This window comes from Lycorma delicatula, chromosome 1 (genome assembly GCF_047948215.1).
Source record: "Lycorma delicatula isolate Av1 chromosome 1, ASM4794821v1, whole genome shotgun sequence".
Lineage (NCBI taxonomy): Eukaryota > Metazoa > Arthropoda > Insecta > Hemiptera > Fulgoridae > Lycorma > Lycorma delicatula.
Genome location: NC_134455.1, coordinates 387,217,446 through 387,232,604, shown reverse-complemented (window position 1 = coordinate 387,232,604; position 15,159 = coordinate 387,217,446). Strand labels below are relative to the sequence as shown.

The 15,159-nt window shown below is 31.9% G+C and overlaps 1 protein-coding gene across 1 annotated transcript in view; it reads left to right on the top strand.

Moving 5' to 3' along the window:
• scra (anillin, actin binding protein) overlaps nt 1-15,159 on the top strand; it is a 78,807-nt gene that overhangs the window by 24,207 nt on the left and 39,441 nt on the right. Inside the window, exons 5-7 of the mRNA XM_075354520.1 lie at nt 4,621-4,856; nt 12,287-12,699; nt 14,189-14,367. Of these exons, the coding sequence (XP_075210635.1) occupies nt 4,621-4,856; nt 12,287-12,699; nt 14,189-14,367 (828 nt within the window). The remainder of the gene's footprint in view (nt 1-4,620; nt 4,857-12,286; nt 12,700-14,188; nt 14,368-15,159) is intronic.

Sequence of the window (15,159 nt, the reverse complement as noted above, 5' to 3'; positions counted from 1 at the left end):
GATGGATAATGCTCATTACTATGACAAACAATTTGATAAACCTCTCCAGAAAGATTCTTTAAAAAATGAGACACGATCAGTTATTTACAAAAAAAGGAATTTTCTGTGATGAATGTAGGAAAAACTCTACATTATGTGTGGATAAATAGAAAGAATACAACCAAAATAAAAAATATTTCATGATTATAAACATTTTGCTGAGCACAGTCAATGAGTAGTGTGTGCTCCAACGTTTATGTATAAGTATGGTCTAAATTAAAATATTACATTTGATTAGGTAGAGTTGGTCTGGAGATTAATCTATGGTGAAATTGCAGCACATTCTTTAGGAAGGAATAAGAACTAAAGAAAATTGGGCTGATTATTGCAAAGAAAATAGTAAAAGATTACTGGAAGAAGATGGCATAATGGAGAATGTGATTGATGAATTTACTATATGACTGTGTGATGGGAAGGAAGTGATAGTATTGAAAATAGTGATAGTGATATTTTGTTGTAAACTACAGAGTGATTTTTTAGTTCTGTTACCCAATTTTAAATGTAATTTAAGAAAGGGAAATTTAGGTATTTGTTACTTAGAAAAGAGATTTAATAAAAATATATTACTTACATAATTGTTAAAGAATATGCTCAAAATGTCCACCCCTTGCGGTTATACACGCACTGACTCTTTTCAGCATATTAGCTGAAATCTTTTTAAGAGTTGCATTGGAAATATTCGTGATTAAATCTGTAATATTGACTTTAAGTTCATCAATAGTGTGACGATAGTTTTTGAAGGCCTCGGACTTAATATAGTCCCACAAAAAGTAGTCAGGAGATGTGAGGTCTGGGGACCTTGGAGACCACAAGCCCTTGCTTATTATTCGATCATCAAAGAACTCTTGCAGAAAATCCACGGTTTCTCGAGACATGTGGCATGTAGCACCGTCTTGCTGAAACCAGCAATACCGTTTTTGAGGTTCCAGGAGGAACACAAATTGGTGCACAATATTCCTGTATACTTCACCATTTACTGTCTGTTCGAAGAATATGGGTGCGACTATATGATGACGAGATATCGCACATCACACACCAATTTTTTCAGGATGCAAAGATTTGTCTTGTAAAGCGTTAGGATTTTCAACCGCCCAAATTCGACAGTTTGGACTGTTCACATAACCATCGAGATGGATCCAAGCTTCATCGCTAAAGAACACTGTGTTTAAAAATTTGATTCCGTTATCATTTACGAGAGGCCTAAACCAACCGCAATGTTGCAATCGCTTGTTTAAATCTGGAGGACTAATCATACGTGATATGAATACAATTTCAATTTTTTTTAGCAGCTTTCTGAACACTCGAATATGACAAACCAACTTGCGTTGAAAGTTTTTGTAAACTTTTCCGTGGAGAATTGAGCAATCTTGTTTTCACATTCTCTAAAACGTCGTCTGTCATGCGAGTTGGTCGACCACTACGTTCTCTGTTGCAAACACTACCTGTCTCTCAAAATTGGCTTGCTAGCCTAGAAATTTACATTTTTTCTGGCGGAGGAACACCAACAAATTTAATTTCAAATGATTCTTTTTTACGCTCGCGTATGATTTCGTAGCAAAATATTGTTCAAGAAGGAAAACTCGTTCTATGGCAAAAGACATTCTGTTCGTAACACGACCGGAAACGGCACAAAAGTTTACACAGCTCAAGGAGAATCAACTCACACTTTCGTATCTATACCGGTTGAGTAGCGCTACCAACTTTGTCACAAAACAAAATTTCCCTTTCTTAGAAAAAAATTACCAGACATTAACAATTGGGTAACAGGACTAAAAAATCATCCTGTATTATAATGGCAATAATTATGAAGCATTCATAGACCAGCTTGATCTGCTGGACTGAAGTAAGTGAAGTCAATTTTTTTAGTAGTGTATGTATTTTGCTGATGCTTGGTTACCACTCCTTCGTCCAACTCTCTTCCAAAGCTTTTCTTGTGACTCACTATCATTTTTTATGTCCAAAAAAAGTATTGTAATATAATATCAGCCTATCTATAATTTTCTGTAGACTGCTGATCATTTTGTCCTTTCTCATAACAGACAAAATTAGTTCTCAGTAAGTTTCCAGATGAAAGAGGTTAATTATATTTATGAAAATATAATAAATTGTAATATTATGTCTGTTGTATATAAAAATTATAAGTTAAATAAGTACAAAGTAAATGCTTTATTTCTTTTGATTAGATTAACATTAGCAAAATAGTAACAACAGTTTAAAAAATATGTTATAAACAAATAACTGATTTAAAGGTAAAAAAATTAAAAATAAAGATTTCCCTTTTTTTATGTACTAATAAGAATGTTCAAGTTGATTAAATTCAAAGATTTAAACAAAAAAATTAAAATATTCTAAAATAAACTAACATATGATTATAGATAATTATTTAAATACTCTAGTGATTTAGATAGTTTTGTTGCTTTACACTACCTATTTTTAACAATTTCATTAGAAATGGGCCTTCAAAATTGTCTTCTGTGGGATTAATGCTTACTATATCATAAGTCTATTGTGAGTAGAGTGAAAAGATGTCATTTGTGCAAGTGACTGTCATATGCATTTTGGCAGGCTGGGCATGCATGTGGAATAGTAGGTTCAGTTCTGTAAAGAAAACAAGCTACCGCTTTATTCACTTCCTTAGAAACTTGACAAGGGATGTGGGGATAGTGGTTATTATTGAAATTAACTGCAATTACAGAAACTATGTCTTGTCAGATCATACAACTATTTGTTAGTGGCATCTTAGTAGACTGTTTAGTCAGAAGCTACAAACAATTAACATTTGTTGAACTATGCATAATGTAAAATTAATGTTGATATTCATATTTTTGTAATTGCAATTACAAGGAAACAGAAAGCTTCTGATGCTCCATCCTTTTTTTGGTTGGTAATCATAATCGTCAGAACTTTACAAGTTTTGTGAAGAAAAGGCAACGTTTTGTATTTTATAAAATTTAACATATATTTTAATGTATTTTCTTTTCAAATATATGATTTTACATGACACAAAGAAAGTATTTCTACTTTCCTTTTTAATGTTATATTAATTAGTATACAAAGAAACCATTATTATCCATTTTACCAATTATCAGGTTGATGTAATAAACCTATTTTTATTTTGGAAATACTTTATCATTTTCACATCTTTATTGTTTTTTTTAAGTAGTACTATGGGAAATCTCTTAACAGACACCATCTGCCCACACAAATTATAGTGTTGAATTTGACTAAAACCCATTCCCCTTAACAACATGCAAAGACTGGGTCCACTATAAGCACAATGCTGTCTTCAGTAGGGATCACAGGATTTCCTATCAAAAGGGGGTGGCAAGGAACACAATGTCGCCTGTGCGTACCGACAGTATAATGCTTCAGGTTAGTCTAGTGGTGAACGTGTCTTCCCATATCAGCTGATATGGAAGTCAAGAGTTCCAGCGTTCAAGTCCTAGTAAAGTTAGTTATTTTTACACGGATTTGAATACTAGATTGTGTGATTGTGTTTTTAATAGATTGTTCGATACCTGTGTTCTTTGGTGGTTGGGTTTCAATTAACCACACATCTCAGGAATGATCGAACTAAGACTGTACAAGATTACACTTCATTTACACTCATTCATTTCATCCTCTGAAGTATTATCTGAACAGTAATTACCAAAGTCTAAACAGCAAAAAGAGGAGGGGTACCGACAGTACTTATACATCTGCATTCAGGCCTACCTCAGCCTGCTCTAAATCTGCATTCAGACCTTACTCAGCCTGCTGTAACCTAATCTTGCGTAATGTAATCTAACTGACACAGATGGATGTTCCCCCCATCCATGGAAGCTGGCCCCCATTCTATTCCTCAGCTCCCTTCTCCGCAATGATGCTTCTCGTCATCTTGGAGACAGCATTTCACTTCTTGATGCTAGCAAACATGACATCAGTTATGTTCTTAGTGTCTAGTGGACTTGTTATTGTCACACACCGTGCTCTTGGATTTGTCCACTTATCGCACATGAAGACTGCATGCTTGACATCATCGACGACGCCATAGTACGGGTATGTCATCTTCATTATACTCCCTGATGCACAGATATGACTTGAAGCAGATAAATATGAGTCTGATTTATTCAGCACTGTAGAAATATGTTTCCAGTGGCTTTTAGTACATTAAAATTTTTTCCGAGATATAGCTGAATTATAAATATAAAATACAGTTCATGTTATATATCTATGTCTTTGTTATTGTATGTGTTGATTTTTATTTCTAGTTAAGCTTACATTTAAAATTTCAATTTCCAGCCTTTTAAATTTCAATACAGATTGAGAGTAGAAAAACCTATCAATACAAATCATTTGTATTGATTGTTTTGTATGATATTCCAGAAGAAGTCTTCAGTATCTACCTGCCCTGTAGCTTTCTTGATTTAAAGATAGCATCCATTCGGAATCAGCATCCCTAGTTATGAAATAAGCTTTCCTGCAATAAGTGTTATATTTTCAATCAAAATGTTTACAGTATAGTTTAACTAGCCCTTTTTACAATTTGTATGTCACATTATTAATTTTTAATTGGCTTAAATGTTGAATAATTTTACATAGGAAGCACAAGGATTTGAAAGGTGTGAATCGCATAGTAATCTCGCATATAATTATAATAAATCTGATAAAAGTAAACCTGTCAGGAACCGCAGTCCTGTAAAGGATATGATTGAGAACTACAACAAAATTGAAGAAACTGCTGTTAAAGAATCAGCTGTTATATCACCCAAAAAAAGTAGCCCCACAGTTTCAGGAACTACATCTAAGAAACAGGAACCTGAAAAAACAAAACAAAGGTATATTGTATTAGTATTATATTATTTAAAGGTTTATTGTATTGGTATTATATTATTTTTATTTCAATTTTAACCAGTTCATTTAAAATCTTACTAGCTAAAGTAAATTACTATACTGGTATGAGATAAATATTTTGCAATTTGATATTTTAGAGTTCATGGTTATAAATAAAAACATTTTCTTACACTGCAGTAAAGTGTTTAAATATATTATTTTATGTGATGAGTGTGTGTTTGTGCTTGATTTCATGCTTATATTTAAATTGGTGATCTGTTTTTTAATTCTGTGTATATATTTGGTGTAGTGTGTTTATTTTACAGATTGGTCATTTTTTATAATTATGTGGTAATTATTTTATGACATATTTAAAATTTGTGGTACTTTATAAAACTACATTTGATGATGTTTTATGTTCATTAATTTTAAAATAAAACTTTTTGAATATACATTAATTTTTACACTATCTGTACTTCAAAAATATATTATAAATATGGTTGGATGATTAATTTGAGAAAAAAATATTTTTCCCCCTGTTAATACTGCAAACTGCAGACAGATATAATTTGTACACTTGTTTTAGATGATTAGTTCTTCCTGTATATTGCTTGTTAGTAGCTACTGCACAATTAATTGACTTTTTTTTTCTTTGCTTTGCACATCCCCAATTTTAATTCAAATAATTTGAAAAGACTTCTATAGATTAAAAAGGTTCTGATAACGTTTTGTAAAAAAAAACATTGAAATGATTGATTGAGATTTTGGCAAAAAATTTACATCGGAAGTGGGCCAAGGTTTTTTTTATACTCTTATAAGGTTTTTATTTATTTTAACTTTTCTTTATACATTATTTATAAGTGATGACATTACATTTTAAAATACACAGTTTGTTGATTTATTTGGTGAGATCTTTATCAGTTTTGATTGGCTGTTGTTGCAAATCATAAAACAGAAATAAGTTGAACGGGAAAATATTAAAACTGGACATAAACAACCTGTATTGCATTTGTGTGTTTTAATCAGAATTAATTAGAGGAGGGAAATTAAAAAAAATTACTTTAAACATAAAATACTGATAGTTGGTAATAAAATATTTAAATGTTTAATTGATTGTATGAGTTTAAAGTATATTTTGTTGATAGAAAAATTATTAAATATATGTGTATTACACGTTTGTTTACTTTTGCCACGACAGGCTGATCCCCTATAACAGATGTTGTTGGAGGATAATTAATTTTGTAGATATGAAAGATGCCAAGTCTGAACAACACTCAAATCTGAATATCTGCTAAATGTTTGAAGAGAATGATCTTTTAACAATATGTCACATCTTCGTTATATTGTTTGAGTAATAATGATTTTATGTTAACACTAGTCTGATGGTTTAGTTTATAATCCAGTTATAGTTTATAATCCATAGCATCCAGTTACTATAATTCCTGGTTACATTTGTACTTTTTGCATCCAATTGGCTGGTAGACTAGTATGTTGTAGTGCCTGTTTCTAAATCAGATGATATGTTAGGTTTGATTCCTGGCAACTATCTAGCACTCTTTTTTACATAGTTCACTCAGCTCATCTTCATTAAATATCTGCACAAAAATTTAGCAATGGATTTCAAAGAATGAAGGAAAACCTATGCTATGGGTAGTGAAATAAATAAATGTGCTTTTAAAATTGAATATTAAATTTAAAACAAAATGTGTTGAACTGAAGTTGTAGCTGTGCTCATCAGAAGTCTATGTATTGTATTTCAGTTGGTATAAAGGATTATCACAAAAATATATATCTCATTTGGTATTTACTATTAAATAAAATTAAATAACATGGGAATGTTCCCAGTTGCATAGTGGTTTTTAATATATAAATTCATTAATTTTTAAGATATTGGCTTAATGCACACATAATTATATTCTCACGTCATAACAGTGTTTGTTTTGAAAATGAATGAGATGCTAAATACAATTTATTACACTTTAAACTTGGTTTTAAGAAATTTATCTTGTATAGATTTATAAAAAAATTATTTGCAATGTCTAGTTGTATGAGTATGTAAGATGATTACTGATATTTCTTATAATCATTTTATGTTATTTGATAATTTGTTATGGAAATCAATAGTCTATTCATTATATGACCTTTTCTTTCTTTCTTTCTTTCTTTCTTTCTTTCTTTATATTCATCTGTTGAACATTTACTGATCATTTATAAAATTAGGGTTAATAACAATTTTAAAGGCTTGGTCATTTAAATTGGGATGCAATACTTGACATTGTGTCTAATCCTAAGTTGGTTTTTTATTAAGTTGCATCCACAAATTTTTTGTATCATATCTTTATACACATATGGAACTTAGCACTCATATTCATCAACTGCATAAGAAAGGTTTTATCATAAATAGAATAATGCAACTAGTACAAATATAAAATCTATAATTCTTATACATGTTTAGAAGTGTAAGCAAGCAGTGTGTGGTTTAAAAATAGTTACACATTCAGATCCGCTTAATGGTATTCCATTATGCAACCAGGAGTACTGACTATGGTTTTACTGTCCACTAAAGTATTAGACCAAAGATGAAAGACTGAGATATAGACTATTGTTAGGGCCAAAATCTAACAAAAGAAATCAGGACTTATTCTTATTTTGACAAATTAGTTTTGTTTTACCCTAATTTTAGGTAGATTTCATAAGAAAGCCACCTATTGTAATGGGTACCATGATTCAACTCCAGAAAATTTTGACATATCTTCGTGTTTCACATCCCCAAACCACCATCAACTCAAAAGTGTATATATATATATTTCACTATCTTGTGGACACAATAACTGCCATAATTTTGCGTCAGTCACTTTAAAATTGTGCCTTAAAAATAACTCGTCCCAAAATCTCAGTCAAGTTCGTTAACGGCCAAAATCGGATCATGGGGGTGGAAATGAGGAGCTTTTTCGAAAAAACAAAATCACTAACTTTCTTATTAAGTAAAATATCGAATTCCTTTAAAGTTAACTATTACTACTATTCTTTGTTAAAGTTACTAATCTTTAGATAAGGACCTAAAACTTATCTGAGTAAATTTTTTTGATATTATCAACCATTGGCCTAGAGGATTGAAAAAATTGGGTTTCGAAGGAAAAAAAGAATCATACCATCCTTAATAGGCACATTATTGAATCTATTTAAAGGGGTTGTTAGTCCTCTAAACATTTTGTCTGGAACAATTTTTGATATGACCAATTCTTACGGCAAGGAATAACCAAAATATTGCTGGAAGTGTAAGATGGGTCGTGTATACTAAACATGTGAAACTTTTTTCATACGCAACCATTGTCATATTCCATAAATTTGAAGATTTTCTTAGCTTTCAGGTGGAAATCTTTTTTATCCCCTACACCAGTGAAATCTACCTTCGTCTTCTGGCGTGCCGAAAGGGATTCGATTTTATATTGTTAAATCTTGCTGTAATTAAATTAATTAAATTATATGATTTTGTTTGTAAATGATTATGATTATTATTATTTCAGAAGTCATAAAATTGATAATAATAGTTTCTTAAAAAAAAAGAATGTTTATATTTAATATTTAATTTCAAATAATAAATTCTTTGAAATATTTTCTATCATTATACAAATTAAAGCTATTTTTGATAATCATTAAATTAGAAAAACAAAAAAAAAACTTTTTTTGAAAAGAAAATGAGCTTTCACTAGATCTTGGCAAAACAGACTCTGTGACTAGAATATAAGTTTTTTAACTGGAAATAAATAAATTTGTACTATTAAAAAATAATTAAATTGCAGTAATAATTTACTGACCTCCATGGCAGAGTGGTAGCTTTTTTGCCTTTCATTCAGACGATTCTGGGTTTGAATCCAAGTTAGGCTTGGCAATTTTCAGACGTTAATAGTCTATTCTTGCCATTTGTAACGTATTGTATAAGTATCTCTTGTTACTTAAAAAGAATAAATAAATAAATTGCAGCTAATAAATCTCAAAAAGTATTTAACAAAGCTTTAATTCTATGAAACTCATCCGTATACCTCAGCTAAGTCTCTGACCTGTTTTACTCTAAAATATATATAATTCAGTGTTTTTTTTTTTTTTTTAGTAATTTGAATATTAAATTATAATTGCATTATAATTTCTTGCCAATATTATGAATTATTAAAATGCTAAAAATTCATTTTGGAAATTTTCTTTCTTTATGGAACAAGAAGGCACCAGCCCTGAGTTAGGTAATCCCCACGTCTGGAACACAACATCTACGTTCCACGTCCAGGGCGGTAACAGCTGTACTTATGTACAATACACATAGCTAGCTAACGGGGTTCCAAGTAAATTCCTCGGTTATGCTTTTTTACATTTGACCTGTTTCCAACTTCAGGTCACCAAACGGACTGGATTTTTCGGTTACCTGCAGGAAATGGAATAATAAACGATTTTGGAAATGGACTCATACCACTTTTAGAGCTGGCGATGTGGCGGCCAGGGTCAATGTTATTGCAGGTGTAACGGAGACCCTTCCGTTGTCCACATGTCCCCTGCGACGGCGAGCATGTAGCAATGGTGCCCATGTATGTCGGTGCATGGGAGCTCTTAAAGCTTCTGTGAGTAGGAGCATCGAATCAGTGCAGAGATTGCGCATCCGCTCTCTGCCAGGACATATGCTGGTTCCACCGGAGTACCGGATCGGACCTCCAAGGTTGGTAGCCCTGGAGTGGGAGTGTACCCTGGCGGCTAGCCTTGCTACAGAAGGGATAAACAAAATGAACATACTTGAACAACAACCTAACGTGGCAGAGGGTGTATGTAAACATCCTAGTTTAGAAACCTCCAATTTGCCACAAGCGAAGAAGAAAAAGAGCAAAGAGTCAGATAAAATCAAGAGAGATGCAGTAGGGAATTGAGAAAGTCGTTGTTTGGAAACATTGCTCCCAAATCAAGATTTTTAATTATTACAAAGGAGAATGGAAACTTTCAAAAAGTTAGCCCATTTTTAATCGTAAGAGAAATAACAAATTGTGCTGGTGGTCCTGTTAAGGAAATTCGTAAAACTTTTAATGGATTGCATGTCGAAACCATCAATGACATGCAAAGCCAGAAAGTTCAGGCGTTGAAGAAGATCGGTGAATTTGCGGTTTCTGTCCAACCGCATAGCACACTTAACTCATCCAGAGGAGTTGTTGTTTGTCGCGATCTTCTTAATTGTACAGAAGAAGAAATTGTACAAGAAATGACGAGTCAGTGTTGCAGACTAACCATGCGAAGAAATGGTGAAGTTGTTCCTTCGGCCTCGCATGTTTTAACATTTAATAGGCCGAACCTTCCTGAAAAGGTACGAGCTGGCATCCATCGGCTTGATGTACAGGCATTCATTCCGCAGCCGATGAGATGTTTTAAGTGTTAACGATTCGGACACACAGCAGCTAGATGTGAAGCGCAGGAAATATGTATATGTGGAGAGAGAACACATGAGGGTGACCCATGTAAAGACCCTCCAATCTGCGTTAACTGTAAAGGGCATCACAACTGTCATTCAAGGAACTGCCCTACATATAAATTAGAAACAGCCGTTCAGGAAGTTAAAATGCTTCAGAAGGTCAGTTATCCTGAAGCGAAGAAAATTGTTAATCAGCGTACACCACGACCATCAACTTCTTATGCAGAAGCAGTGGCTGCCCCTTCCACATCTAAAATTAATGTGGAACAGTTGCTTAAGACGATGGCACAAGTCTTGCGACAATGATTGAAAGAATCATTGATTCAAAGATTCAGTCGCCTCATCAGAGAAAACAAAGTAAAGATGAGACGGCTCATCCGCGGACTGACGCCATTGACATGAGAGACGCACGAGCGCCGTTTAAAAAACCAGCCAAATCTGCGATCATAAAGCCACCAACTAGCGTAAAAATTAAAAATCTTTACTTATCTGACAAAGAGAAACAGATCACTACGTTGACTAGTCACAAGCCTAAAGAAATTGTGACAAGAAAATCCGAGTCTACCGAAATGGAGGTGCAAGTTATTAATGAAAAAGCACCAGATGCAGGTGATATAAAAACTGCAACAGTGGAGGCTCCAAAAGCTCAAAGAACAGCTTTGGTGAGAGCGTATATTTCAGCTGGACCCAACACTGCAGTAGAGATAGAATCCAGCTCATCAGCCGCGGAAAGTGCATTGCTTGCTAGTTTAGATTCAATTGCAACAATGTCATTGGTGCACTTCATTGTTGCTATTGCACCAATGAAGCTTTCACCTGATGTAAGCCGGCGAACGTCATTGGCATCAGAAAGAGAAGACGATGCCATGTCCGAGGCCTCAGACACACTGTCATCGGAAGTTGAGGCCGTTCACAGAATGGAAAAACGGTGCAAGAAAGGATGGACGAAAGGAAAGCCTAGGAAGTAATTTGTTGGATTAGAAGTTATAGAAAAATGTAAAATTTTGAACATTTTTGATTCATGAGATTGTGAATCACTGAACCTTTTTTTTAATTTTTTTTTTTGAAGTTTGATGGGGCTAATGACCAAAGTAGTCGATGCCCCTAAAAACCTCAAAAATAATAAAAAACAAAGACGGCACCAATAGACATATACGTTGGTACAATACAATTAATAATAATAATAAAAAAATACATTAAAATTAGATATTATTATTTAACAAAACTATTGTAAGTTTAAGCAAATGAAGTCCTGTAAAAAATTTGTAGCAAAGCCATGCAATAAATTAAAAACAATTTTAAATCAAAAGCCACATATACAAAAATTATAGTTGTGATAGCTCTGAGGCATTGTTTTACAATTCTTTTTTGTAATTTGTCCATTAAGAAGAATACATAATTTCTTTAGAAAGTAAAAAATTATATTCCGTATGGTGGAAAGAAAAATGAAGGAGAGATATGGAAGGGAACCCTAGGGCTTAATGTTTATGGTAGACAACTACATTTCTACATAGAAAACTATAGTACTAAATCTATAATAAGAATTTCATTTTTGTAATTGTATTTTATTTTACTTTTTTAACCTTTTCTCATCTGGTATTTAGTGTTTTAGGTATTGATAATTTTTCTGAGTAAATATCTATTAGTTTGTTTTAGTTTAAGTATACTTATTTTAATCCAGATATTGAAATTAATCAATTCTCTTGTATAAACTTGTTAAGCTGAACTTAATAGTCGTAGTTTCTTTTAATCTAGCCTGATTAGAACAGTTTGTGTAAAATTTCTAACCAGAATTAAGGGAAAATTATTTAACAGAAATATGCAAAAAAAAAAATTCCTTGTAACCACTATAATATTCCAAAGGTAATTATTAAAAAACAATGTTTTAAGGCATCATAAAATCTAATTACCTGCTTTCTCTGCTGTATTGGGGAAAACTTTGCTAAAGCAGTATTGTTTTCCATTTTTTTAATAAATTCTTTCTATTTATAGGTATGGTAGCCCAGTGCGAATGGGTGTTGGAAAGCCTGTTTCTGATGTAATGAATAAACCAGAGGGAAATTCTAGTGGTAATTCAGTTATGCCTGCTATGGGTGTACGCCAGTTACTAAGCCCACATTCTTCTAATCAAGGATTTGTACTTCAAAAAGCTGCATTATTTGAAGTAGGATCTACCAGCCCAAATAAAAAGGTACAGAAGGATCCTGCTGAGTTACCACTTTCTCAACGTAAAGCACTTTTTGAAAAGAATCCTGGTACTGCTGTGCTACCTAAAGCACCGTTTGCACTTCCAGTACCTGTTAGCATGCTGCAAGACAATAAAAAACCTATTTTGCTCTCCAGTGCTAAAATTAACTCTAATTCGTCAACAACTCATCTTGAACAAGTTAGCAAAGTTAATGGAGGTATGTAAATAATAATATTTGCGTATGCTTTTAAGTATATATTTTCTTTAACATTTTTCCAGATGCTTAAGAATTTTGTAGTTGGCTAAATTCTTGAACTACAATTCTTAATTGCCTATTGTTGTTTGGTCCCTGGCAAGACTAAATTACCCTTATTGCCTATGGCAGTCCTTTAAATTGATTTTTCCTGTTCTCTACTTTTCCCCTTCTTAATCTTGGATTGCTCTTCCCTGGCTACCATGAGATTTGGATAATCTATTATGTTGATTTCACCTCTAAAATTTAATGGATTCAGTGACTTTTTTTGTAGCCAATTGAATGCTTACTTATTAGAGCTCTAGAATGGTGGCAGCCTGAGGTATTATCTTCAAAATGTGCTTATTATATGAGGGTTGCATAATGAACCCAATTAATAGGCAAAAGCCCAATTTACATCCCTTGATGCAGTTCTCTTATGACTATACAATTATACTTTCTCTTAGACTGAACAACCCATGCGAAACCTAATCTTTATATCTGCTGAGCATGTCATTAAATCAGTCTGAATTTTTCTCCTGCTTCAGAATATTATCTCAAACATTAAGTTTAATTTTAGAACTGTTGGTTTATCTCTGGGTCCGAACCATAGAACCAAATATCATAGCTTGAAATAACTACAGATAAATATGGATTACCATTTACAGATTTTCATAGCACCTGGAACAATAGTGTCTATTACTTCTGATGGGATGACAGGATGAGAGCAAACTTTGCAATGGTAAAATAGTATGTGATGATCTGGCTAGTTCCATTACTTATTTTAATCACGTCATGTTTTGCATAAGTGGTTTGGTGACTTTTCATGAATATCTTTTCAGCTTTTAAAAATGGTCAGATTTAATTGTGAAACACAAATATTACTCAAAATATTTCATACTGCTAAAGCTTGATTTTTAAAAACTAGTCAAAGAATCTTGAGTATCTTGGCAGCCAATTTCCCAAACATCATGATTAACTTAGTTTCATATGTGTTACTTATTTTTAGCTATTGCATGACTGCAGAAAAGCTTTAAAGCTTGGACATAAAAACGTATACATTTCTATGTAAGCAATACAAGCATCTTATAGCTCAGTAACTCAGACTTCCCAGAAAGTGGTTGACTCCTGCTTTTCTGTGGACATCAGTGATTGATTAATTATATAAACTTATCAATAGTATTTAACTTAAAATTATTTAGCTTAAAAATGTGAATAATTTAACAAACTTTGCATGCACGTTAGTGCTTGTACTGATTGTTTATTTTTTGCTGTGATTATTGTTACGATTATTGATTAGAAATTTAATAAAAAGTTACACCAAACATTTATATTTTAAGTTTTATGAATATCTATATTATAATGAAAACTTAATCTTGTAATCATATTTTGGTTAGTTTGTTATTTTACTTAATCTGGATAGGGTTGTATGATTTTAAGGTAGCTTAAATGTCAATTTTTAATTTACTTTCAGATGGGAAAAATGCGCTAAGTTCTGTTGTAGCTATGTTTGAGAATTCTCAGAAAAAATTGCCTGAAACAACCACTACTACAAAAAAGCATGTACAGAAAGATATTGAGGAAAGGCAGAAGGAGTTAAATATGTTAAGAAATAGATGGAATCAACATAAGAGTTTTAATGATACTTCTGAAGTTAGTATATCTTGATCTATAAGCTTCACTTTTTTGGTTTTACAATTGTTAATTTTGATAAAAATGTTACGTTTTACTTTTTTTTTATTAATCTTTAGATTAGTACAGTTGGAATAATATATAAATTTGGTCTTTTAAGAACTTAATTATTATATTTGATAATCATTTCAAATGAAGGAAGCTAAATTGTATTGCTTACTTGACTGTAAAAGGAAGGCAGTGTGTATACATGTATGTTTGAGACACTAACTACTGAACTAGTAAGTTATGGAAGTATAATAATTTAAATAAAATAAACTAAAAAATAAATAAAATTATCACTTCAAAAAAATTCTAAAAATGATATTTTTCCAATTCTAAAAAAAGAATGAAAGAAATGTATCTAATTTATAAGATATATTTGCATCATATTTCATTATTTTCGTTAAAAACACAGACTGTTAATTAAAAAGATTTGCTCTGATGGCTGCAAATTTTCTTGAAAATTCTGATTTTTCAAAAGGTTGTAGACTAAATTAACTTTACAATGATATAATAATTTTTTAAAATTTATAAACCATAGTTATTTTTGCATAACTCTGCTTTTGTTATAAAAATTTTATTTTGCAGGTTGTTGACTAACTTATAATTTTATACATGTTCATAAAGTCATGATTTTTAAAGTTTTAAATTATTAGATTTGTGGGGAAATGCATCTCATATGAAAGACTTCTATAAATGATGAACAAGTAGAAGTCTCTAACTGTATGTGTTAGAAGAACTATATCTCTGACAATATGCTGTATCAGTCTG